The sequence below is a fragment of the Piliocolobus tephrosceles genome, chromosome 4 (genome assembly GCF_002776525.5).
Source record: "Piliocolobus tephrosceles isolate RC106 chromosome 4, ASM277652v3, whole genome shotgun sequence".
NCBI lineage: Eukaryota > Metazoa > Chordata > Mammalia > Primates > Cercopithecidae > Piliocolobus > Piliocolobus tephrosceles.
Genome location: NC_045437.1, coordinates 155,526,830 through 155,553,508, shown reverse-complemented (window position 1 = coordinate 155,553,508; position 26,679 = coordinate 155,526,830). Strand labels below are relative to the sequence as shown.

General features: G+C 41.0%; 1 protein-coding gene across 4 annotated transcripts in view; it reads right to left on the bottom strand.

The window, feature by feature from the left end:
• The window catches only part of CDKL3 (cyclin dependent kinase like 3), an 82,482-nt gene that overhangs the window by 53,821 nt on the left and 1,982 nt on the right, over positions 1-26,679 (bottom strand). The window contains exons 1-4 of one of the 4 annotated variants that reach the window (XM_023195952.2): positions 24,578-25,059; positions 23,970-24,155; positions 17,778-17,972; positions 8,918-9,096 (exon numbers count right to left, since the gene is read on the bottom strand). In XM_023195952.2, the coding sequence (XP_023051720.1) occupies positions 8,918-9,096; positions 17,778-17,972; positions 23,970-24,134 (539 nt within the window). In that variant the 5' untranslated portion in view covers positions 24,135-24,155; positions 24,578-25,059. Of the gene's footprint in view, positions 1-8,917; positions 9,097-17,777; positions 17,973-23,969; positions 24,156-24,577; positions 25,060-26,679 lie in introns of those variants that run through there. The other 3 variants (XM_023195955.1, XM_023195961.2, XM_023195956.1) reach the window with 3 other exon arrangements.

Sequence of the window (26,679 nt, the reverse complement as noted above, 5' to 3'; positions counted from 1 at the left end):
GTTCGAGACCAGCCTGGCCAATCTGCTGAAACCCCATCTCGGCTAAAAAAAAAAAAAAAAAAAAATACAAAAATTAGCCAGACTTGGTGGCACACACCTGAAATCTCAGCTACTCAGGAGGCTGAGGCAGGAGAATCGCTTGAACCCAGGAGGCAGAGGTTTCAGTGAGCCAAGACTGCCCCGCTACACTACAGCCTGGGTGACACAGTGAGACTCCATCTCAAAACACACACACACACACACACACAAAGATAGTAAAAAAAAATTATTAAAGAAATTAAAATAATTAGAAAACAATCATTTAATGCAAAATAATGCAGCAAAGGAGGAACAAGAAAACAACATGAGACAAACACAAAAGACTAAAATGGCAGATGTAATTACAACTATGTCAATAATGACATTAAATGTGGTCAGGCACGGTGGCTCACACCTGTAATCCCAGAGATTTGGTAGGCCTAGGTGGGTGGATCACTTGAGGGCAGGAATTTGAGACCAGCCTGGCCAACATGGTGAAACACCATCTCTACTAAAAATACAAAAATTAGCCAGGCATGGTGGTGGATGCCTGTAATCCCGGCTACTCAGGGGGCTGAGGAAGGGAGAACTGCTTGAACCTGGGTGGCAGAAGTTGTAGTGAGCTAAGATCGTGCCACTGCACTCCAGCCTGGGTGACAGAGTGAGACTGTCTCAAAACAATAAATAAATAAAAATAATAATGGCATTAAACGTTAACAGATTAATCAATCCAGCAAAAGGCAGAGACTGTCAGCCTGGAGGGGGGAAAAAAAACTCATGATCTAACTATATATTGTTTAGGCAAGATATACTTTATATTCAATATACAAACATTACAAGTAAAGGTTGTGAAAAAGATATATTATGTAAACAACAATCACAAGAAAACTAAAAAGGCTGCCCTAATATAAGATAAAATAGACTTTTAACCAAAAAGTGTTACTAGAGATGAAGAGGTAAATTTCATAATGATAAAGGGGGAAATCTATCAGAAAACTATAATAATGATAAGCATGTCTAAATCAATTAGAAAATCAAGAAGAGAAAATATGAACAACATGACAAACAAATTAGACCTAATAACTATCTGTAGAACACTTTACAGAACAACAATAAAATATACATTTATATATTGTTCTCAAGTCACATGGAATATTCTCCAGCATAGCCCATGCACTGGACCATAAATAAACCTCAGTAAATTTAAAAGGGCAGAAATTACACAAAGTATATTCTCTTACTACAATGGAATAAAATTAGATATTAATTGCAGGAAAAATTTTGGAAATTTACAAATATATGGAAATTAAACTACATTCGACAAAATAACCAATGGGTACAAGGTGAAATCAAAAGAGAAATCAGAAAATACTTTGAGCCTGGACGTGGTAGCTCATGCCTTTAATCTCAACACTATGGGAGGCAGAGGTAGGAGGATCACTTGAGTATAGGAGTTTGAGAACAGCCTGGGTAATGTAGTGAGACCTTGTCTCTGCAAAACAATGAACAAAATTAGCCAAGCATGAGGGCACACACCTGTGTGTGTGCTACTTGGGAGGCTGAGGTGGGAGGATCACTTAAGCTGGGGAAGTCAAGGCTGCAGTGATTCAAGATCATACCACTGCCGGGCGCGGTGGCTCAAGCCTGTAATCCCAGCACTTTGGGAGGCCGAGACGGGCGGATCATGAGGTCAGGAGATCGAGACCATCATGGCTAACACGGTGAAACCCCGTCTCTAATAAAAAACACAAAAAACTAGCGAGGTGGCAGGCGCCTGTAGTCCCAGCTACTCGGGAGACTGAGACAGGAGAATGGCGGGAACCCAGGAGGCAGAGCTTGCAGTGAGCTGAGATCCGGCCACTGCACTCCAGCCTGGGCAACAGAGCAAGACTCCGTCTCAAAAAAAAAAAAGATCATACCACTTCACTCCAGCCTGAGCAACAGAGCAAAAGATCCTGTCTCAAAAAAAAAAAAAAAAAAGAAAGAAAATCCTTTGAGACTAATGAAAATGAAGACACAACATACCAGCATTTGTGGGATGCAGTAAAGCAGAGAGGGAAATGTATAGCTGTAATGTCTATATGAAGAAAGATATCAAATCAGTAACCTTCCACCTTAAGACACTGGAAAAAGAAGGGCAAACTAAACCACGCAAGCAAAAAGAAGGAAACATTTAAAAAGTAAAAGTTCATGAAATAGAGAAAGAGAAAATCAATGAAACCAAAAGCTATTTTTTCATAAATCAACAAAATTGAAAAACATTTAGTTAGAATGACCAAGAACAAAAGAGAGAAAACTCAAATTATTAGAATCAGAAATGAAAGAGGTGACATTACTACAGACTTTACAGAAATTAAAATGATTATAAAGGAATAAATAATTGTTTGCCAACAGATTAGATAACTTAGATTAAATGAATAGTTTCCCAGAAAAACACAAACTACTGAAACTGGCTCAAGAAAAAATAGAAAACCTCAATAAACTTTTTTTTTTTTTTGGAGACGGAGTCTCGCTCTGTCGCCCAGGCTGGAGTGCAGTGGCCGGATCTCAGCTCACTGCAAGCTCCACCTCCCGGGTTTACGCCATTCTCCTGCCTCAGCCTCCTGAGCAGCTGGGACTACAGACGCCCGCCACCTCGCCCGGCTATTTTGTATTTTTTAGTAGAGACGAGGTTTCACCATGTTAGCCAGGATGGTCTCGATCTCCTGACCTCGTGATCTGCCCGTCTAGGCCTCCCAAAGTGCTAGGATTACAAGCTTGAGCCACTGCGCCCGGCCTCAATAAACTTTTAACAAGTGAAAAGACTAAATTCGTGATTTTTTGAAAAAACTACCCGCAAAGAAAAGCCTAGGCTTGGATGATGTCACTACCGAATTCTATCATGTAAAGAATTAATACCAAGTCTTCACAAACTCTTTCAAAAAACAGAAGGAACATATCCTATCTCATTTTTTAAAACCAGTATTTCCCTGATACCCAAACCAGTAGAAAAGAAAACTACAAATATCTTTTATGAATGTGAACACAAAATTCTCAACAAAATACTAGCAAACTGAATCCAGCATCATATAAAAAGAATTATGCACTGTGACCAATTGGGATTTATTCCAGGAACACAAGGTTGGTTCAATATCCAAAAACCAATAAATGTAATACAATACATCAATAGAATAAAAACCAAAAAAAATTCTCAGTTTGATCATTTCAATAGACAAAGAAAAAACATTTGATAAAATCCAACACCCCTTCATGATAAAAACACTCAACAAACTAAGAATAAAAGGAAACTTCCTCAACCTAATAAAAGGCATCTATGAAAAATCCGTATCTAATACCATACTTAGACTGAATGATTTCCCCATAAGATTAGGAACAAGACAAGGATGTCTGCTCTTGCCACTTCTATTCAACATTGCACTGGAGATTCTAGTCAGCATAATTAGACAGGAAAAAGAAATAAAAGGCATCCAGACCAGCAAAAAAGTAAAATTATATCTATTCACAGATGACATGATCTTCTATGCAGAAAATCCTAAGGAATCCACTAAACAACTATGAGAACCAATAAACAAGTTCAGCAAGGTTGTATGATAATGATATAAGAATAAATTATTTAGGCAGGCAGTGAGGGTATGGGATCCTCAGTAAGGTTTTCCTTTTAATGAAAAGCAGCCCCAAATCATTTTCTTTTCTAACAAAAAGCAGCCTGTAAAATCGTGCTGCAGACACAGACACGCAAGCTGGAAGCTTGCAAAGGTGAATGCCAGCAGTTACGCCAACAGGAAAAGGCTACCTGGGACTAGGCATGTTTAAAATGGTGGTTCCATCTTCTCTTCTCTTTGCCAAACTACGTGTACAGTAAGGAGAAGACAATATGGCCCCAGTCAGGCAAAGATTCAATTTCTCTTCCCCAAAGCAAGCCATAAAACATAGAATGGTCACTCTCTGATCCACCTCCCTTGAAAGTAAGTCATAAGACCCTCATTCCAGAGAAGTCCTGCCCAAACCTGGAAGGAAGGAATGCAAAACAGAGAGGCCAAGAAGAATCTGAACAAACAGGCCTTGCTGGGTTTATTACCATTAGATCATACTCCTTTTGCTCAATCATGTTTCTCTACAACTATTCACTCCTTTCAGCAAACTTAGCATAAAATCAGACTATGTTCTCCCTGGGTCTTTGGGTTTTCATTTATGAAGGCTTCCATGTCACATAGAGCTTTGTTAAATTTGTCATGCTTTTCTCTTGCTAACTCATCTTTTGTTATAAGGGTATTGGCTGTGACTCTTGTTACAGGTAGGGAAAAGGTATTATCTTTATTTATTTTTTTTGAGACGGAGTTTCACTCTTGTTGCCTAGGCTGGAGTGCAGTGGTGCGATCTCGGCTCACCGCAACCTCCGCCTCCCGGGTTCAAGCAATTTTCCTGCCTCAGTCTCTTGAGTAGGTGGGATTACAGGCATGCACCACCACACCTGGCTAGTTTTGTATTTTAAGTAGAGATGGGGTTTCTACATGTTGGTCAGGCTGGTCTTGAACTCCTGACCTCAGGTGATCCGCCCACCTCGGCCTCCCAAAAGTTCTGGGATTACAAGCGTGAACCACCATGCCCAGCCGGGAAAAGGTATTATCTTTTTGCCCCAATAATTGCAATGCATTGAAACCCATTAAATATGTTTAAGTCCATGAGTTCATAATGATATTTCTAAAAAAATTAATGAGTTGCCTTTGGAAGTCACCTTTTGGAGCCAATTCATCTTTAAAATTGATAAATAAATCAAGCATTTACCCAGTTTCTCTATATGAACTATACCATTAGGTAACCAAATAAGGGGGAAAGTATTCAAGTAATAAATTAAAAAGAGACGATAAACTTCCATAGTAACGAAATATGATAATATTAGGGTAAACAGAAACTGGGTGAGGACTATGTGGAAACTCTCTATACTATCTTTGCAACTTTTCTGTAAATCTAAAATTATCCCAAAATAAAGTTTACTTAAAAAAAAAAAAAAAAGGCTAGGATGGCTATTAAACAAAAGAACATAACAGTAAGTGCTAGCAAAGACATGGAGACACTGAAACCCTCACACTCAGCTAGTGGGAATGTAAAATGGTACAAACACTATGGAAAACAATCTGGCAGTTCTTCAAAGACTAAACATAGAGTTACCATATGACACAGTTCTAACTCCTAAGTATATACCCAAAAGAAATGAAAACATGACCCAGCCATCCCACTACTGGGTATATATCCAAAGGATTATAAATCATGCTGCTATAAAGACACATGCACACGTATGTTTATTGCGGCACTATTCACAATAGCAAAGACTTGGAATCAGCCTAAATGTCCATCAGTGACAGGCTGGATTAAGAAAATGTGGCACATATACACCATGGAATACTATGCAGCCATAAAAAAGGATGAGTTCATGTCCTTTGTAGGGACATGGATGAAGCTGGAAACCATCATTCTCAGCAAACTATCACAAGAACAGAAAACCAAACACTGCATGTTCTCACTCATAGGTGGGAACTGAACAATGAGATCACTTGGACTCTGGAAGGGGAACATCACACACCGGGGCCTATTATGGGGAGGAGGGAGGGGGGAGGGATGGCATTGGGAGTTATACCTGATGTAAATGACGAGTTGATGGGTGTTGACGAGTTGATGGGTGCAGCACACCAACATGGCACAAGTATACATATGTAACAAACCTGCATGTTGTGCACATGTACCCTAGAACTTAAAGTATAATAAAAAAAAAAAAAAGAAAACATATGTCCATACAAAAACAAGTACACAAACGCTCATAGCAGCATTACCCATAATAGCTAAAAAGTAAAAACAACCCAAATGTCCATCAACTGATGAATGGGTAAATAAAAAGAGCTCTAACCATTCAGTGGAATATTATTCAGCCATCAAAAGAAATAAAGTGGGCTGGGCGCAGTGGCTCATGCCTGTAATACCAGCACTTTGGGAGGCCGAGGTCAGCAGGTCACAAAGTCAGGAGATGAAGACCATCCTGGCTAACACAGTGAAACCCCGTCTCCACTAAAAATACAAAAAGTTAGCCAGGCGTGGTGGTGGGCGCCTGTAGTCCCAGCTACTTGGGAGGCTGAGGCAGGAGAATGGTGTGAACCCAGGAGGTGGAGGTTGCAGTGAGCCGAGATCGCGCCACTGCACTCCAGCCTGGGCGATGGAGCGAGACTCCTTCTCTAAAAAAAGAAAAAAGAAATAAAGTGCTGGCTGGGCACAGTGGCTCAGGCCTGTAATCCCAGCATTTTGGGAGGCCAAGGTGAGCAGATCACTTGAGGTCAGGAGTTCGAGACCAAATGGCAAAACCCCATCTCTGTTAAAAAAAAAAAAAAAAAAAAAAAATGAAGTACTAATACATGCTATGTTAAGTGAAAAGAGCTAGTCCCAAAGGACCATATATTATATAATTCTACTTATATGAAATGTCCAGAATAGGCAAATCCATAGAGAATGAAAGCAGATAGGAGTTTATCTAGGCCTGGAAGGGTTGGGAGGAAATAGAGTTAAAATGGGTACAGGGTTTCGTTTTGGGGTGATAAATATGTTCTAAAATTACTATGGTTATGGTTGTACAACTCTGTGAATATACTGTAAACCACTTAATTGTACATTTTAAATGGGTGACTTGTATGATATATGAATCATACCTCAAAAAAGCCTAAACTAAATGGATGCGCATTTGGGTGATAAAACTATCTTTAAAATGCAAGGAAATGGCCAGGCCTGGTGGCTCACACCTGTAATCCCAGCACTTTGGGACGCTGAGGCAAGAGGACCACTTTAAGGCAGGAGTTCGAGACAAGCCTGAGCAACACAGCGAGACCTATCTCTATTATTTTTAAAAATGCAAGGAAATGATTGCAATAAAAATCAGTATCGTGGTTGCTTTGTTGGGAATGGAGCATGTTACAACTGCAGTAGGGCACACAAAGGGTTTTCTGGGGTGGCGGGCAAAATCCTATTTTTTGATCAGGTGGTGGAGCTATCCATTTGTTATGTGAGATATTCTGTGTCTGTGTTTTCTTTTACAATAAAAAAAGTTATCAAAACAGACTCACTAGCAAATTTGTTTCAAATGTAATATGAAGTCTCCTAGAATCCAATCTTACTGTGGGCCAGGCACCAAGTTTGGTTATGTATAAGAGATTATGCCTATCCTCAAGGAACTTAACTTTTAGTGAGAGGTTAAAAAAAAAAAAAAAAAAAAAGAGCTAGAGAAAGAACTAGCCCATGTTAAATATTAACTGACACAAAATTTACAGATAATGTACTACAAGATGTAGAATAGGATTGGGGGGCTAGGGAGTATATCAGAAAAGGAATTTAAGCTACATCATGAAAAGAGGGTAAAACTGAGACAGAGAGATCTTACGCAGGCTACATTATGCCCAGAGGCAAAAAAGAAATGAAGAAAAAAATTTTGAGGACTTTGAGTAAAAGTAGATAATATTTATTGAGCATATATCAAATCATTTAATCCTCACCACAAACCTACGAAGTGAGTCCTATTATTATTTCCATTTTATAGATGAAGTAACTGAGGTACAGGGCATCAACGGTAGGTACAGTTGAAAAGGTACCCAGGGGAATGGACTGTGAATCCAGACCACCTGGGTTAGAATCCTGGTTCAGTTCTGCTATTAAGCAGCTATGTGATTTCAGGCAAATTACTTTACCTCTGTGCCTTAGTGTTCTACTATTTAAAATGAGAATGCTAATAGTAGCAACTTCATCACAGGGTTGTTGTAAAGATTAAATTATTTGATGTATATAAAGCATTTAGAACAGTTTCTGGCAAAAAGTAAGTACTCATTAATATTACATATTATTATGACAGAATAATAATTTCTAGGAAAAGCACATGAGAATTATTCTCCTCCACGTATTCTATTAAATCAGGTATTGAATTACATACTTTTATCTCTTTATGTTCAAGATTGATTATTTATATTTTAGGCTGCTGTTTTATGTTAGACGGAGATCATGCTACTTTTGAGGCAATTCTCCTGTTTCTGCCTCCCAAGTAGCTGGGACTACAGGCACACGCCACCACACCTGGCTAATTTTTACACCTAAAACAGTACAATTTAAAATTGTTTGCCAGTCTTCACAAAGAGGGTACCATTTTTCGAGGAAATGGGAAACTCGGCAGTTCCTACTGCAACACTGGCAGAGTAAGATAAATGATTTCAAATATTTGCAGAATGCAGAGGCTAAAGATAAACAGAAGAGGGAACTCTGCTGAGGGCATGGCACAGCTTAAAGCAAATATACATACACTCTGAGGGATGTCTGCATAGGCCTTCTGGGGCTGTGTCCATTCAACCCGTGAGAGCTGAGAGAGTGCAGCAGTAGCAGTAGCCAGCAATGCAGGTACCTAAAGAATCTGTTATGTTACCTTTAAAGGTGTCCCTCTTCTTAGCCCCAACCTAGATGCAGAGGGCAGAGTGTGTCAGTATTAGGGGTGACAGATATACAAGAATATACCAAGGGATAAAAGAGATACCTAGGAGGCTGGGCACAGTGACTCACACCTGTAATCCTAGCACTTTGGGAGGCGGAGGCGGGTAGATCACCTGAGGTCAGGAGTTCGAAACCAGCCTGACCAATATTGTGAAACCCCATCTCTACTAAAAATACAAAAATTAGCCAGGAATGGTGGCGTGCGCCTGTAGTCCCAGCTACTCGGGAGGCTGAAATAGGAGAATTGCTTGAACCTGGGAGGCGGAGGTTGCAGTGAGCTGAGATTGCACCACTGTGCTCCAGCCTGGGCGACAGAGCAATACTCTGTCTCAAAAAACAAAAAAAAGAAAGATACCTAAGAAAGGCTGACAGGATTCCAAAATATACATACTTTCCATAAGAAGTTTCTTTTAATACTAATTCTGGAGCTCTATACCAGCGTGTGGCCACATAGTCCGTATAAATGTCCCCAGGAGTTGCTAGTGTTCGTGCAAAACCAAAATCACAGAGCTTAATAATTCCTGACTGGGATACTAAAATATTCTCAGGTTTTATATCGCGATGAATGATCTAAAGACAAACAGAATACAAAATACATTAAAATGAGATTTCATTATCCAGAACCTCTCAAAAATTATACTGAGAAAATCTAGCTAATTAAGATAGCAAAGCTATTTCCTTACCACATGCAAAGGATGAATTACACAATGCAAATATAGTTATATGTTTTCAATTCTTGCTCCATCCACCACCTCAAAATAAAATGAAGCTAAGAAAACAGACATAATACTAAAAAGGCAAATCACATTCGTGTAAGAAAAACCAAAAGAACTTAATGAGGCTGGGAGTGGTGGCTCATGCCTGTAAACCTAGTAGTGCCTTGGGAGGCCAAGGCAGGAGGATCACTTGAGGCCAGGAGTTTGAGACCAGCTTGTGTAATAGAGTGAGACCCTGTCTCAAAAAAAAAAAAAAAAAAAAAAAGGAAAATAAAAGAAAGGAAAAGAACGTATTGAAATTTTACTTTCCTTTAACTCTGTCACACTCCAGTTCCAGCCCTTTCATGTCCTTCACAGCTAAACCTCTTGAAGACATTATCTGTACTCATAGTCTTCACTTTCTGACCCAGTCACTCAAGATAATTAACCTTCTCTTTTGCTCCTACATTGCATTAAACTTCTCTAGCCAAAGTCATCTACATTTTTCCTACATCCAATAGCCACCTCTCCGCCCATATTTACTTGGTTTCTTAGCATAAAAACAATGCCAACTATTCCTCCATTCCTGGTTTCTCAGACCTAAAATGTTCCCAATCTCCTCCTATCTACCTGGCAGCTACTCTTTCTCTGTTTCTAAAACATAGGATCCTTGTCTTAGGCTTTCCTCTCTTCATTTATTGATATATATTGATCAGGAAACTTGAGTTTCCTGGTCAATCTCATGTACACTCTGTTTTGGGGCTGCCGGAGCCACTTTTGTCACTTTGTTATAGGGACAACACTCTTGGGCTTCTCCCTACCTACTGGCTGCTCCATCTGAGTCTGATCAACTCTTTTTAAGAAATTATTTTTTAAAGAGATAGGGTCTTGCCCCATTGCCCAGACCAGAGTGCAAAGGCACAATCGAAGCTCACTGCAGCCTCAAACTCCTGGGCTCAAGTGAGGAGCCTACCACCTGAGACAATCCTACCACCTCAACCTCCTGAGTAGCTAGGACTACAAGCGCGTGCCTGTAGTCCTACAGCCTACAGTATTGGGACTACTGGCTAATTAAACTTTTTTTTGTAGAGACAGGGTCTGGTTATGTTGCCCAGGCGGATCATGAGTGCTGGGTTGAAGTGATCTTCCCGCCTCAGCCTTCCAAAGCACTAGGATTGTAGGTGTCAGCCACCACACCAGGCCTGAATTATTTTTTAACATTTTGTTAAATTGATAAATTAAAATTGTATATATTATGTACATGTTGTTTTGAAATATGTATACGTTGTAAAATTAGCTAAATCAAGCTAATTAACATTACCTCACACACTTATTTTTTGGGGGTGAGAACACTTAAATTCTACTCTCAGCAATTTTCAAGAATACAATCATTGTTATTAACTAGCTACCATTTTGTATAATAGATCTCTTGAACTTACTCCTTCTTTCTGACTGAATTTTTGTATCCCTTGACCAATATCTCCCCAGCTACCCCCACTCTAGCCCGTGGTAACTACCATTCTACTCTCTAAGAGTTGCACTTTTATAGATTCTGTATGTAATTGAGATCACGCGGTATTTGTCCTGTGCGTGACTTATTTCACTTACCATAACGTCCTCCAGGTTCATCCACATCATCACAAATGACAGGATTTCCTTCTATTTTTATGGCTGAATAGTGCTCCATCATGTATGCATACCACAATTTCTTTATGCATTCATCCTTAATGGACACTTAGGTTGATTTTTTTTCTTTTCTTTTTTTTTAGACGGAGTCTTGCTCTGTCACCCAGGCTAGAGTGCACTAGCATGATCTTGGCTCACTGCAACCTATGCCTCCTGGGTTCAAGCAATTCCAAGCAATTCTCCTGCCTCAGCCTCCTATGTAGCAGGGATTACAGGGACACACCACCACGCCTGGCTAATTTTTGTATTTTTAGTGGAGATGGGGTTTCACCAGGTTATCCAGGCTGGTCTCAAACTCCTCATCTCAAGTGATTTGCCTGCCACAGACTCCCAAAATGCTGGGATTACAGGTGTGAGCCATTGCACCCAGACTCCTTTGCCCATTTTTTATTTTTATTTTTTAAAGACACAGGGTTTCACCATGTTGCCTGGGCTGGTCTTGAACTCCTGGACTCAAACTATCCTTTCACCTTGGCCTCTCAAAGTGCTGGGATTATAGGCATGAGCCACTGCACCTGGTCCTTTGCCCAATTTTTAACCACGTTATTTGTTTTCTTACTATTGATTTATTTGAGTTCCTTATATATTCCAGTTATTAACCTCTTATTAGATGTATGGTTTGCAAGTGTTTTCTCTAATTCTGTGGGTTCTCTCTTCTCTCTATTGATTGTTTCCTTGGATATGCATACTTTTTTGTTTGATGTAATCCCATTTGTCTATGTTTGCTTCTGTTGCCTGTGCTTTTGGGTTCATATCCAAAAAGTCATTACCCAGATCCAATGTCATAGAACTTTTCCCATGTTTTCTTCTAGTAGTTTTACAGTTTCAGACCTTACATTTAAATCTTTAAACTATTTTTAGCTTATTTTTGCATAAGATTCATCTACTCTTATAGCTGTAGTAACTGTCCATATACTACTGATAATTTCAACATTTCTATGTCTAACAGATATTTCTCCTGGTTTCCACAAGAACTGAAAGTCCACAATAAATCCCACAAACTAGGTACAGGTCCTTTAAATTCAGCAAATTTAAAACTAAACACATCTTCTTCTCCCCCAAACCTACTGGTTCTCAACAATCTGCTATTACAGTGAATGGAACCACCACTTACTCCATAAATCAAGCCAGAAACCAAGGGCATTTTTCTCCCTCCCCACACTCCTTTAACCTATCTACTGCTCTTCCTAGTTCAGGTCTCCTCAGCTGTCTCACAGAAGTAATACACAAGTCTATCAGTTGGTCTCCCTGAATTCACATTCGTGCTCTCCAATTCAGTCTCCACAATGAAGTCACAGAACTATTTTAAAATCAGATGCGTGATTGTGTCACTTTTTTTTTTTTTTTTTTTGAGATGGAGTCTCACTTTGTCACCAGGCTGGAGTGCAGTGGCGCAATCTCGCTTCACTGTAACCTCTGGCTCCCGGGTTCAAGCTATTCTCCTGCCTCCGTCTCCTGAGTAGCTAGGACTACAGGACTACAGGCACGTGCCACAATGCCCAGTTAATTATTGTAATTTTAGTAGAGATGGGGTTTCACCATGTTGGCCAGAATGGTCTCGATCTCCTGACCTAGTGATCCGCCCGCCTCAGCCTCCCAAAGTGCTGGGATTACAGGAGTGAGCCACTGTGCCAGGCCTGATCATGTCATTTCTTTCCTTCAAGGATTCCTCATCCTGCAGGATAAATTTTAAACTCCCTAAAATGGCTTATAAGGCCTTGTGAGATTCGGCCCCTACTTATCCTCTTAACCTCCTTTCCCTAGCCTATAGAATATTAGTTTCCCGATTTGCCAGGGTTTGTCTAATCTCTGTGCATTTGTTGATGCTGCTCCAACTGCCTGGCCAAGTCAGCTATTTCCTCAGGACTCAGCTTGTATGTTAGTATTAGATGCTCCTTCTACATGTTCACATCAATCTACACTTTCCCCTTCATAGCATCTGTCATGCAGTACTGTTAACTGCCTGTTTACTTGTCTGAAACCCCCACTAAACCATAAGCTCCGTGAGGGCAAGATGCACATCTGTCTTGTTCAATTAATATCCCGTGTTCAGTACAGTGCCTAGAACAAAGAAGGCATTTACAAATTTTATCAAATGAATTACAGAAGCACATACTCATCACCTGTAAAGTATCACAGCAGAAGTAGAAATGTCTCAGTGACAGAAATCTGGGATCTTTCCTTGTTTATACAACTTACTACCATAAATCTTTGAGACTGGCTCTTGTTTTGACTCAATCTCCCTCCATAAATAGACAAAAAATTAATTTAGGGTAAGCCTTTCTAATTGAGCCACTTTAAAGTTGTCATCTGTCAAAATATATAAATCCTTTTTTACTACCACAATTTTCATTGAGTGCCTACTATATGCCAGGCACTATTCCAAGACCTAAGGATATAATGTGAACAAAAATAGACATTAAAAAGCACATTAAGATACCGCTTCAGCGGCCAGGCATGGTGGCTCACGCCTGTAATCCCAGCACTTTGGGAGGCCAAGGCAGGTAGATCATGAGGTCAGGAGATCAAGGCCATCCTAGCCAACATGGTGAAACCCCGTCTCTACTAAAAGTCCAAAAATTAGCCGGGCATGGTGGCATGTGCCTGTAGTCCCAGCTACTCAGGAGGTTGAGGCAGGAGAATTGCCTGAACCTGGGAGGCAGAGGTTGCAGTGAGCCGAGATTGTGCCATTGCACTCCAGCCTGGGTGACAGAAGGAGACTCTGTCTCAAAAAAAAAAAAAAAAAAAAAAAAAAAGTCTTTCTCCAATGTACAAAATGAAAAGAGCAAAAAATTTTTTTAATTAAAAAATGTCACCGGGCGCAGTGGCTTCACACCTATAATCCCAACACTGTGGGAGGCTGAGGCAGGCAGATCACCTGAGGTCGGGAGTTTGAGACCAACCTGACCAACATGGAGAAACCCCATCTCTATTAAAACTACAAAATCAGCTGGGCCGTGGTGGCACATGCCTGTAATCTCAGCTACTCAGAAGCTGAGGCAGGAGAATTGCTTGAACCCAGGAGGTGGAGGTTGTGGTAAACTGAGATTGCACCATTGCACTCTAGCCTGGACAACAAGAGTGAAACTACATCTCAAAAAAAAAAAAAAAAAAATCATCTGAAATTTGGAAATATTAAGAAAAGAAAGTTTTAGCAGGGCTTGGGGGCATGCACCAGTAGTCCCAGCTACTCGGGAGCCTTAGTTGGGAGGATTACTTGAACCCAAGAGTTCAAGGCTACAGTGAGCTATGATTGCACCACTGTACTCCAGCCTGGGCAACAGACTGAAACCTCATCTCTTAAAAAATATCTATATACACCAGGCATGGTGGCTCATGCCTGTAATCCCAGCACTTTGGGAGGCCGAGGTGGGAGGATCACTTGAGGTCAGGAGTTCAAGACCAGCCTGGCCAAAGTAGTGAAACCTCATCTCTACTAAAAATACAAAAATTAGCCAGATGTGGTGGTGCACACCTGTAGTCCCAGTTACTCGGGAGACTGAGGTAGGAGAATCGCTTGAACCTGGGAGGCAAAGGTTGCAGTGAGCCAAGATCGCGCCACTGCACTGCAGTCTAGGTGACAGAGTGAGACTCCATCTCAAAAATAAATAAATAAATAAAAATAGATAATATCTAAAGAGCCACTTCACTCATGGCTGCCTTAATTCTCAAAGGTAATTAGCCTCACAACATTCTGTGAGGTAAGGGACAGGGATAATTTTACTCCAGGTTCCAGATAAGAATAAGAGAATAAAAGAATGTGGGTACTTCTGTCTAGGCCTCCTTCTCTGCTGTTCTCCAACACTACACAGATCTCTTCCATGCTTGGTGATGAGAACTACCTCTTATTTTTTCCTTCCATTTCTGGGAGAATGATCTATTCTTACCTCTTCAACCACAGTCTCTAAGAGGAAGATTCTCAAATCTGTATATTCAGTTCTGAAAACTTCCAAAGTGATGATATAATTGGTTAGCCACTATTTTTACTTAGAAATTCTCACTATCCCTTAAAATACATTAATATATCTTAATGCAATTCCCACTTCTAAATTCAGTTGTTGACAATGGCACTTCTGCTCTCCAATTAAAAATATGGTAATACTACTAAAAATACAAAAATTGTCCTGGCGTGGTGGCTCATGCCTGTAATCCCAGCACTTTGGGATGTGGCAGGCGGATCACAAGGTCAGAAGTTCAAGATCAGCCTGACCAACATGGTGAAACCCCGTCTCTACTAAAAACACAAAAATTAGCCGAGCATGGTGGCACGCACCTGTAATCCCAGTTACTTGGGAGGCTGAGGCAGGAGAATCGCTTGAATCCAGGAGGCGGAGGTTGCAGTGAGATCACGCCATTGCACTCCAGCCTGGGCAACAGAGCAAGACTCCGTCTCAAACTAAACTGAACTAAACTAAACTAAAAAATACAAAAATTAGCCAGGCCTGGTGGCAGGAACCTGTAATCCCAGCTACTCGGGAGGCTGAAGCTAGAAGAAATGCTTGAACCCGGAAGGCTGAAGTTGCAGTGAGCCGAGATCCTGCCATTGTACTCCAGCCTGGGCAACAGAGAGAGACTCCGTCTCGAAAAAAATACTGTAATAACCTCTGATTTCACCCTTTGTTTTCATCTCTGTCATACTTAATTAGTTCCCAAGTCCTGTGATTTTCCTTTTGAAATATTTCTGTCCTATCCCTCTGCCATCCTTCCTCTCCTTCCCATTGCCACTATCTTAGTCCAAACCGTTACCACCCACACATCTAGACTGTCACAACAGTTTCCCGCCTGATCTCTCTGGGTCTCTATCTACTCATATCTTCTACTCTTGTTAAAATAAAATTAGATTTTGTTTTCATCCAGTCACAGCAATGCTCAAGAACCTTCAATGGGCTGGGTGGGGTGGCCTGTGCCTGTAATCCCAGCAACTTGGGAGGCTGAGGCAGGAGGATCACTTGAGCCCAGAAGTTGGAGGCTGCAGTGAGCTATGATCATGCTATTGCACTCCCATCTGGGCAACAAAGCAAGACCCTGTCTCAAGAAAAACAAACAAACAAAAAACAACAAAATCTTCAATAGCTTCCCAGGATCCTCAGGAAAGAGTCCACCCTCCTGTGGATAAATTTCAAGGTTCTGGAAAATCTCTCCCCTGGGGAACCTGTGTAATCTTATCTTCCTCTACCTGTTGTTCCCTGTAACCTGACTTAACAGCACTCTCTAAAGTCCCCCACTCCGGTCTACTTCTATTTTCACAATGGTACCCCACCTGAATGCATTTTCTTCTCTAGTCCAACAAAATCCTAGCTACAGTTCAAAATTCTACTTATTTCAGTTTTACCTCATCTTGGAAGTCTTCTACTGTCAGTTTAGCCCAGACTGATATCTCCTTTTATTCAAGAAACATTTTTAGAGTCTAATATAGACAAGGCTCTAAAAAGACACAAAGATAACACAACTATTCTTGACTCCCTACCAGCTTTCTCTTCTTTTCCTTTTCTTTCCTTAACACAACTATTAATTTTCCTGACTCCAAACCAGCTTGCTACATTTATTTATTTAACTTACTTACTTACAGGATCTTGCTCTGTCAACCAGAATGGAGTGGTGTGATCATAGCTCACTGCAGCCTCGACCTCCCAGGCTCAAACAATCCTCCCACCTTCGGCCTCACAAGTAGCTGGGAGTACAGTATCGTGCCACGATGCCTGATGCCCAGCTAATTTATTTTTTATTTTTAGTAGAGACAAGGTCTTGCTATGTTGCCCAGGCTGGGCTTGAACTTTTGAGCTCAAGTGATCCTCCTGCCTCAGCCTCTCAAAATACTGAGATTAGAGGTGTGAGCTACTGTGGCCAGCCTACCAGCACTATCTATTGAGCATTTAAAATGTGCCTGACACAGTTTAAATGCTTTATACCTAGTACCTAATTTGATCTTTTAAAAAATCTGTGCCAGGTGCAGTAGCTCACACCTGTAATCCAGCATTTCAGGAGGCTGAGGTGGGCAGATCACTTGAGCCCAGGAGTTTGAGACCAGCCTGGGTAACATGGTGAAATCCCATCTCTACAAAAAATTAGCCAGGTGTGGTGGTTGATAGAGGAGGAGCACCATCATCTCGGACAAACACCAAGATGTTTTAAGGAGAGACGGGAGAAATGCTTGAACCCGGGAGGCAGAGGTTGCGGTGAGCCGAAATCGCGCCATTGTACTCCAGCCTGGGCAACAAAAACAAAACATCTCAAAAACAAAACAAACAAACAAATAAAAAACCTACTGAGCTAAAAGCTTACAAGCCAATGCTAAAGTCAACACTAAAAATCAGAATAGCTGTGATCTTTCCTCTTCCTTGATTTTTCATAGGTTAAATGACAAGGCTTCACACAGCTCAGCCACTTTATATCTCCTTTCTTCCCCTAACGGCTTCCACATTTACTTGCTATTTCCCTGGCCTAATTTTCAGTTCCCAACGCGAAACCTTCCTTTTTTTTTTTTTTTTTTTTTTGAGGTGGAATCTTGCTAAACCTCCCTTTATATGAGCAACTCTCCATTAAGCCACAGACCTGACTTCCAATGCTTTAACATACTTTCTCTAATAATAGTGCCCCAGCTGACTACTGATTCTACTAAACATAATTATTGATACTGCCTTTACCATCCCATACTTGGTCTGCCTTATAGTTGCAATTACTGAGTGCTCAATATTTTTTGGTTTTGCAACCAAAAGGTAGTGCTCCCTATTCCCTATCCCCATTTTCAGGATGTCTATTATTATTGTATAGAAAAATACTGTTAGCCACCTTCATAAAAATAAAACAATGTATAAGGAGCACTTATGATTCATATTCATCCTACAAATTGGCTTATTCTGAAGCACTTACATTATTACTGTGAAGACAGTCAATTGCTCGAAGGATCTGGAAGAGGTATTTTCTAAGTCGTTTACTCTCTAGTCCATCACAATAAAGTTGTAACTCATCTAATACTGTGTGGTCAATAAATTCAAATACCAAATGAATTTTCTTTTTCTGTCTAAAAAATTCAATCAGATTGACCAGGTTTTCATGATGAAATTGCTAGTGACAGACAAAAGAAACAACACAAATTTTTAATTATTTCAAGCCTAACAATTTGTACATATAACATGTATAAATTTTGAAAAGAAACAGGAATATTCTTAGCTTTGTTCCATACATTTCTTTTTCCTTTTCTTTTCTTTTTTTTTATTTTGAGATGGATTCTTGCTCTGTCGCCAGGCTGGAGTGCAGGGGCATAATCTTGGCTCAGTGCAACCTCCGCCATCCCATTTCAAGCAATCCTCCTGCCTCAGCCTCCCGAACAGCTGGGATTACAAGCGTGCACCACCATGCCCAGCTCATTTTTGTACTTTTAGTGGAAACAGGGTTTCACCATGTCGGCCAGGCTGGTTTCGAACTTCTGACCTCAGGTGATCCTCCTGCCACGGCCTCCTAAAATTCTGGAATTGCAGGTGTGCGCCATCATGTCCAGCCTATGTTCCATGCATTTCAACTGAAATTTTTCAACCAATGTGCTTCCATTCCTATTTTAAGAAAATTTTAATCCTTTTTTTTTTTTTTTTTTTGAGACAGAGTCTTGCTCTGTCGCCCAGGCTGGAGTGCAGTGGCGTGATCTCGGCTCACTGCAAGCTCCGCCTCCCGGGCCCACGCCATTCTCCTGCCTCAGCCTCTCCAGTAGCTGGGACCACAGGCGCCTGCCACCGCGCCCGGCTAATTTTTTGTATTTTTAGTAGAGACGGGGTTTCACCGTGTTACCCAGGATGGTCTCGATCTCCTAACCTCGTGATACGCCCTCCTCAGCCTCCCAAAGTGCTGGGATTACAGGCGTGAGCCACCGTGCCCGGCTTAATCCATTTTATAATCAATATTTATAGGACAAAGTGAGATATATTACTTTATCTCAAGTTGGTATTTGGTTGCTTATTAAAATAATTTAATGTACTATAACAGTATTCTGTTAAGAGATATCCTGCTATTTTCAAACTTGGTTTGTGGTTAAATTTAACACCCAAAATTTAAAAGGCCCTTATGTTTTCAAATGGGCATGGATTTCAACACGATTAAGTATGTGATCTGAATTTATATAAATTAATTATTCTCTAATTTTAATCCTAAACTCTAGAAAGTAAACCATAAGTTCTAGGGGGCATCATAAATTCATTAGACTATAACAAAAGAACATCAAAATATATACAAAATCTTCAGATATGTGAACTACCAATTTATAACCACAGAAACTTTACATAAATATATAATTATTTGTGGGTAAACGCTTTTTCGTTGTCTTTACTCTTCTATTAAACAACTAACCACCTTTTTAGACTGGTAACAATTATTGCTAAAATAATTTTAAAATGTAAATGATATCCATGTATCAGCTTAGGAAACAAATGAGATTTAATATTGTATGCTACTTATTCTATTTTTCATCACAGTGACTTAATTACAATCAATTCTGAAATATGTAACCATTTTGTTCAAACTATCAAGAATATGTGTTCATTTAGCTAAGAATGAAGGTTTTTTTTTGTTTTGTTTTGTTTTTTTAAGAGAAAGAATCTTGCTATATTGCCAGGCTAGTCTTGAACTCCTGGCCCCAAGTGATCTTCCTGCCTCAGCCTCCCAAGTTGCTAGGACTACAGGCATGAGCCACTGTTCCTAGCTCTAGAAAACTATACCTTTACGAAAATATATTTGCCTTTATTCCAATAACACCATGTCAATTTTTCTACTTCTCTGTAACTAATGAAGAGACTAAACTCCTTAAAACATGACTAGAGAAAAACATCCAAAATGTAACACCAGATTCCTTTCCTTTTTGCTCCACATTTCCCTGGTTGGCAAGATGCCAGAGTGCTGCAGCAATAGCACACTGGCAGCAGTGAAAAGAATTGACTGCTGGCTGGGCATGGTGGTGCACGCCTATAATCCCAGCACTTTGGGAGGCTGAGGCGAGCAAATCACGTGAGATCAGGAGTTCGAGACCAGCCTGGGCAACATGATGAAATCCCGTCTCCACTAAAAATACAAAAATTAGCACAGCGTGGTGGTGGGCACCTGCAATCCCAGCTACTAGAGAGATTAAGAGAGGAAAATCGCTTGAACCCAGGAGATGGAGGTTGCAGTAAGCCGAGATCATGCCATCGCACTCCAGCCTGAGCAACAAGAGTGAAACTCCATCTCAAAAAAAAAAAAAGGAATTGACTGCTTTTGGACACTACAGTATTAATCCTCTACTTAAGGAAAATTACTGGTTTCCTGTCCAGTCTTTATTTTAAAGGCAAAAGCAGTGAAAGTAGGGAAAGGGTAATATGAATAAGCATTGTAGAAGATTCATTCAGGGATGAGGAAATAGGTACAGTACTTACTCAGATAAACTGTCAAATGAAATTCCTAGAAATGCTCTAGTACCCCTCTTCAAGTTGTTTTTCTCCATTACTAGACAACTTTTCTATAGATATTCTCACTAATTACCTGAACTGCAATTTATTTAATGAAATTCTAGCACAAAAATTTAGTTTGGGCTTGGCGCAGTGACTCACTTCTATAATTCCAGCACTTTGGGAGACCAAGGCAGGCGGATCACCTGAGGTTGGGAGTTCAAGACCAGCCCGACCAACATGGAGAAACCCTGTCTCTACCAAAAATACAAAATTAGCTGGGCATGCTGGTCCACGCCTGTAATCCCAGCTACTTGGGAGGCTGAGGCAGGAGAATCGCTTGAACCCAGGAGGCAGAGGCTGCGGTGAGTTGGGATTGCGCCATTGCACTCCAGCCTGGGCAACAAGAGTGAAACTCTGTCTCCAAAATAAAAGGTAATTTGAATTAAGTCATTATGACAAGATTTTTAGACTAAGAATATTAACTACTCCAAGAAATCTCTCTAGTGGAATTAGATTACATCAAATTTAAAATCCTATAAAAAGCCAATGAGAGCCAGGTGCAGTGGCTCACACCTGTAATCCCAGCACTTTGGGAGGCTGAGGTGGGCGGATCACATGAGGCAAGGAGTTCGAAACCAGCCTGGGCAACAGGGCGAAACCCCATCTCTACTAAAAATACAAAAATTAGCCGGGCGTGGTCGTACATGCCTGTAATTCCAGCTACTTGGAGGCTGAGGCATGAGAATTGTTTGAACCTGGGAGGCAGAGGTTGCAGTGAGCCAAGATCATGCCACTGCACTGCAGCCTGGGTGACAGAGTAAGACTGTCTCAAAACAACAACAACAACAATAACAAAAAGCCAATGACAATAGTTAGGGTATCTCAAAATTATCTGCATAACAGTTGTTACAGTAAAATACATACTCAAGTTCATCTTTGTACTGTCACATACTGGTTAGTTTTACAAAATGATTAAGTAGAAAAAAAATAATCAGTTTAATTGCAACAGTTGAAGAGCAAGAGATACTGCCTTGGGGGAAAAAATCTCCTTCTAATCAGATTTTCATTCACAGTACACAATTGCCTTATTTATAGTATTATTACGTTTTAGGTCATCAGGACAGGAACTGATATCTTTCACAAAATCATAACATCTTTACTGACTAACTTTTCACTGTCTAGAAACAGAGCTGTTCTATTTATTTATTTGTTTGTTTGAGACGGAATCTTGCTCTGCTGCCCAGGCTGGAGTGCAGTGGCGTGGTCTTGGCTCACTGAAACCTCCATTTCCTGGGTTCAAGTGATTCTCCTGCCTCAGCCTCTTGTTTAGCTGGGATTACAGGCACCTGCTACCATGGCCGGCTTATTATTATTTTTTTTTTTTTTGAGACAGTCTTACTCTGTCAGCCGGACTGGAGTACAGTGGCGCGATGTCAGCTCGCTGCAACCTCCTTCTCCCGGGTTTAAGCAATTCTCCTGCCTCAGCCTCCAAAGTAGCTAGGACTACAGGCGCACACTGCCATGTCCAGCTAATTTTGTTGTATTTTAGTAGAGACGGTTTCATCGTGTTGCACAGGCTGGTCTCAAACTCCTGAGCTCAGGCAATCCGCCTGCCTCGGCCTCCCAAAGTGCTAGGATTACTGGTGTGAGCCACAGCGTAGAGCCATTCTAATAATCCACAGACACCTAAAATATTTCTGCAAATTAGGCCAGGCACAGTGGCTCATGCCTGTAATCCTAGCTGTTTCACAGATTCAAGACAGGAAGATCGCTTAAGCCAAGAAGATGGAGGCTGCAGTGAGCTATGATCATGCCACTGCGCTGCAGCCTGGGCAACAGAGTGAGACTCCATTTCTAAAAAAAAGAGAAAGTAAGCAAATTGATCCATCATATCTCATAAAGACTTACAAAGAAAGAAGAAAATATTATTTTTGTATCAGATAAAGACAAACAAGAACATCTGTGGCATATAAAACAGCTATACTATATCATCAAGATCATAAACCTTAGAGGATGTAAATAAATTCCAATAAATAGAATATATACATATTTAAATATTTTTTAAATCATTAGTTTTCTACCCAGACCCCAAGGAATGTTAATGCTCCTTTCTCCACACTCCTCAGTTGTTTCCTCTGGGTTGAACCGTCACACCTACATAGGATTCTATCTTGTTCCCTGATCTCTCCTGATATTGTTCCTCATTTCTAAAAGCCTACTGGTCATCTTTACTTAAATGTACTCGTCAGCTCAAATTCAACATTTCTAAAATCAAAGTAGTTCCCAAACCATGTCTCTTTTGAGTCTTTCGTATTTCTATCAATTGTAGCAATCACTGAACCTCAAAGAGACCTTTGACTCTATACTTTTTCTGTAGTCTTCTATAGTCTTTCTATAGTCTTCTACACTCTTTCATGTCTTTTTTTTTTGAGATGAAGTCTCACTCTGTTGCCCAGGTTAGAGTGCAGTGGTATGATCTCGGCTCACTGCAACCTCCACCTTCCGGGTTCGAGCGATTCTCATGCCTCAGCCTCCTAAGTAGCTGGGATTACAGGGGCGTGACACTATGCCTGGCTAATTTTTTTTTTTTTAATTTTTAGTAGAGACAGGGTTTCACTATGTTGTCCGGGATGGTCTTGAACCCCTGACCTCAGGTGATCCACCCACCTCGGCCTCCCAAAGTGCTGGGACTACAGGCATGAGCCACTGCACCCGGCCTCACGTCTTTTTTTTACAATATAGCATGTTCTAACATTACTTTCCATTCACATTGCTGCATTTTAGCAAGGGCCCTCAAACATTTCCCAAATTTCCTGAATTGAACTCCTTACAGACCTATTTTTACTCTTAGTCCTCCAATCTATTCTGCACAATAGGGGTAGATTAAAATTTACAACATTTCTTTACACTGAATTCAAAACCTTCACTGACTTTCCACCTCTTACAAAATCAAGTTTTTGACTCCTTAGCCTAAAAGACTATAAAATCTACCTCCAATTTACTGTTCTAATATACCTCTTTCCAATTCTGCTCAGAAAACTCTACAGGCAAATGTCTTTGCTCTTTGTCCTTTCCACTTTGCCCTTTATCCTTTGTCCCTCTTTAGTTTCTTTTGAGTTTATGTTGTTCCTCTAACCTAGAACACAACAGCTTCTCCCTCTTATCTAAACCTTCCACATCCTTCAAAGCCAAATTCATGACCCAGTTCCTCAGAAAAACTTTCCCTACCAGGGAAAGGACTTTGTGTTGATTCCTTGGCATTTATTATGAGCCACTTTTTATTCAGTATGATTTTTTATATACTCTCCTTTCTGATTAAATTATAGAAGTCTTTAAGGGCAGGAACTATCTTTCACCTCCTTATAGTCTCAGTACCTAGCACCATGCCTTGCACAAAGCAGAAATTTTTATTATTATACTTGAATATTTCTGAATAATTATTAAACAATATTGGCATAGCTTTTGTTACATACCCCAAAACACATATATCTTGTATCACTATAAAATTACAAAAAGTAGACAAGATAGCGTATTACACTTGTTTCTACATAATATGAATCAGTACATGTGTGAACTAAAATATTTTTATGCAATTTTTTATTCCATAATAATTTTTCTTTTGACTTAGATGATTAAGGCAAAACAAGCAAACCTTCAGAAACTTTATTTCTCTCATCGCAATTCTGTTGATAGATTGTTCTGGTCTCTCATAAAATATCTTAATGGCCACTATCTGCCCAGTATTCTTATGTTTACATTTCATGACTGTTCCGTAACTTCCCTCTCCCACTTTTCCAAGGGTTTCATACATCTCCATTTTCAAGCTGGGCTTTTACTACTTTATAGAAATAAAGAAAGAAAATGGAAAATGTTAAACGTTTATACTTTTATTTATTCAAACTAGATAATGCATATCCACAATAAACCCATAGTTTCAAATAAATAAATAAAAAAAGGAATCTTTTCCACTGAGCCTTTTTGTCTTTGGGAATCAAAGACTGCTCGAGTAAGGTGTCCTTCTGAGGCTCCAACTTTCACCAGAACTTAAGGGTACTCCTGCTGTTTCGGTCATGCCCATCAACACTGAGATTACTTCACTATAAGTCACCATTCATCAATCATGGAGTCCCCACACTTCCTGTCATGTTCCTGTCAAATAGGTTCCCGCACTACCGCAGTCGCCCACTTATCATGCCCAAGGTCCTAAAAAAAAGCCTGGTCCCGCCCGCAACTCAAACCAGACTTCCTAGGATGCCGGACCGGCGTCACGCCCCACGTCCCGCTGTCGACTTTATCCAAAGAGCCGCCGCCGCCTCAGCCCATTCTGTGGTCCCGCTGGCCTGGCTCTGCGTAGTTCCAGTGGGGCTACGGAACACTGATACTACTTTGTTGCTTAGCCCCTCAAGGATCCGGCCACTCGCTACCATGGAAACGCCGGCAGAGTTGCAGCGTTCTAGCCCTCGTGCGCAAGACCGGAACATGGGCAGGGTCCTGACCCGGAAGGGGAAGTGAGAAGAAACGGAAACCTGCTCTGGGTAAGCACAGGGTGGAAGAGTGCTGCGCTTGGGAATGGGGGAGGGGAGTAGAGCTCGCTGTCACAGCTGAGCCTCCTCACAACGTTGCTTTTGAATGGGGATAGGGAGGGTCCGCCTTTTGTTGTTGTTTGCTTTTTTGAGATAGTTGTGCAGTGGCGCCGATCTCGGCTCACTGCAACCTCCTTCTCCCGGGTTGAAGTGACTTTCCTGCCTCATCCTCCCGAGAAGCCGATGCGCCACCACGCCCGGCTTTGTATTTTTAGTAGAGACCGGGTTTCTACTATGTTGGCCAGGCTGGTCTCGAATTTCTGACCTCAGGTGATCCGCCTGCCTCAGGCTTTCAAAGTGCTGGGATTACACGCGTAAGCCACCGCGCCGGGTCAAGATGGTTCTTAAATCAAAAACTTGAACACCTGCCATATGCCTTTAAATTTTTTCCAACTGCTAGTAATCTTTTTTAAAGAAAAAAACCTCCCTCACCACGTGTCAAACTCTAGGAAAACAAGTAATTCGAAGGGTTTCACCATATACGAAATGATGTACAAGAGCGCAGAAATAGAGGCCAGTGTCTAACTGCTTAAGTAGACATAGAGTTCAGCTGGAGTGACAGCCCCTAATGAATAACCACCAAATCACTAGGGCAAGTGCCTAGGGAGTGCTTTCTTTATTGAATAGGGCTTTGCTTTTTTCTATAAATGAGTTAAATGTAAAAAGCGAAATCTCGCCATGCTTCCGCTAAATAAGAGGAAAGGCATTACTTAATAAATTCTAGTCCGGTGTGTCCCGCCCCAGCATGCATATTTAAATCACACCTGGAGAGCTTTTAGAAAGCAATTCCCAACCCCTACATCCACACCCCTGCCCAAACACCAGAGAGCCTGATTTAATTGAGATAGGGTAAATAAATTAGTATTTTTGAAGCTTCTCAAGTTTTCTATGCTGCTACAGTTTATATTGAGAGAAAGGAGAAGTGGTCATCGTTTTCACTGATCACCCAAAATATTCAGAATTGTCTTTGAAAGTTATTCAGCAGGACGCGGTGGCTCACGCCTGTAATCTGAACACTTTGGGAGGCCGAGGCGGGCGGATCACGAGGTCAAGAGATGGAGACCATCCTGGCTAACACGGTGAAACCCCGTCTCTACTAAAAAATACAAAAACAGCCGGGCGTGGTGGCCGGCGTCTGTAGTCCCAGCTACTCAGGAGGCTGAGGCAGGAGAATGGTGTGAATCTGGGAGGCGGAGCTTGCAGTGAGCGGAGATCGCCCCACTGCACTCCAGCCTGGGTGACAGAGTGAGACTCCCTCTCTAAAAAAAAAAAAAAAAAAGAGAAAGTTATTCAACCACAATATAAAACACCTTCTATAAATAAGAATGTCATAGTAAATCTTATAGTGGGTTCAAACTTGGTGTAAGCATATTATTTGCTGTGGGCTAAATATTTGCAAGGAGGCTGTGCACAGTAGTTCACACCTGTAATCCAAGGGAGGCCAAGGTGGGCAAATCACTTGAGCCCAGGAGTTCCAGACCAGCCTGAGCAACAGGGCAAAACCCCATCTCTACAAAAAATTAGCCGGGCGTGGTGGTGCACACCTGTGGTCCCAGATACTTGGGCAGCTGAAGGAGAATTGCTTGAGCCTGGAAGGTCAAGGCTGCAGTGAGCCCTCTTCACACCACTGCACTCCAGCCTGGGTGACAGAGCAAGACTCTGTCTCAAAAAATTTTAAAAAATTGCCCAGGACAAAGATGAACCAAACTGAGTCCCTGCCCTCAATGAACTCATAATCCAGAGCTACAGAATTGGTAACAGCATACAATTAATAGCTTT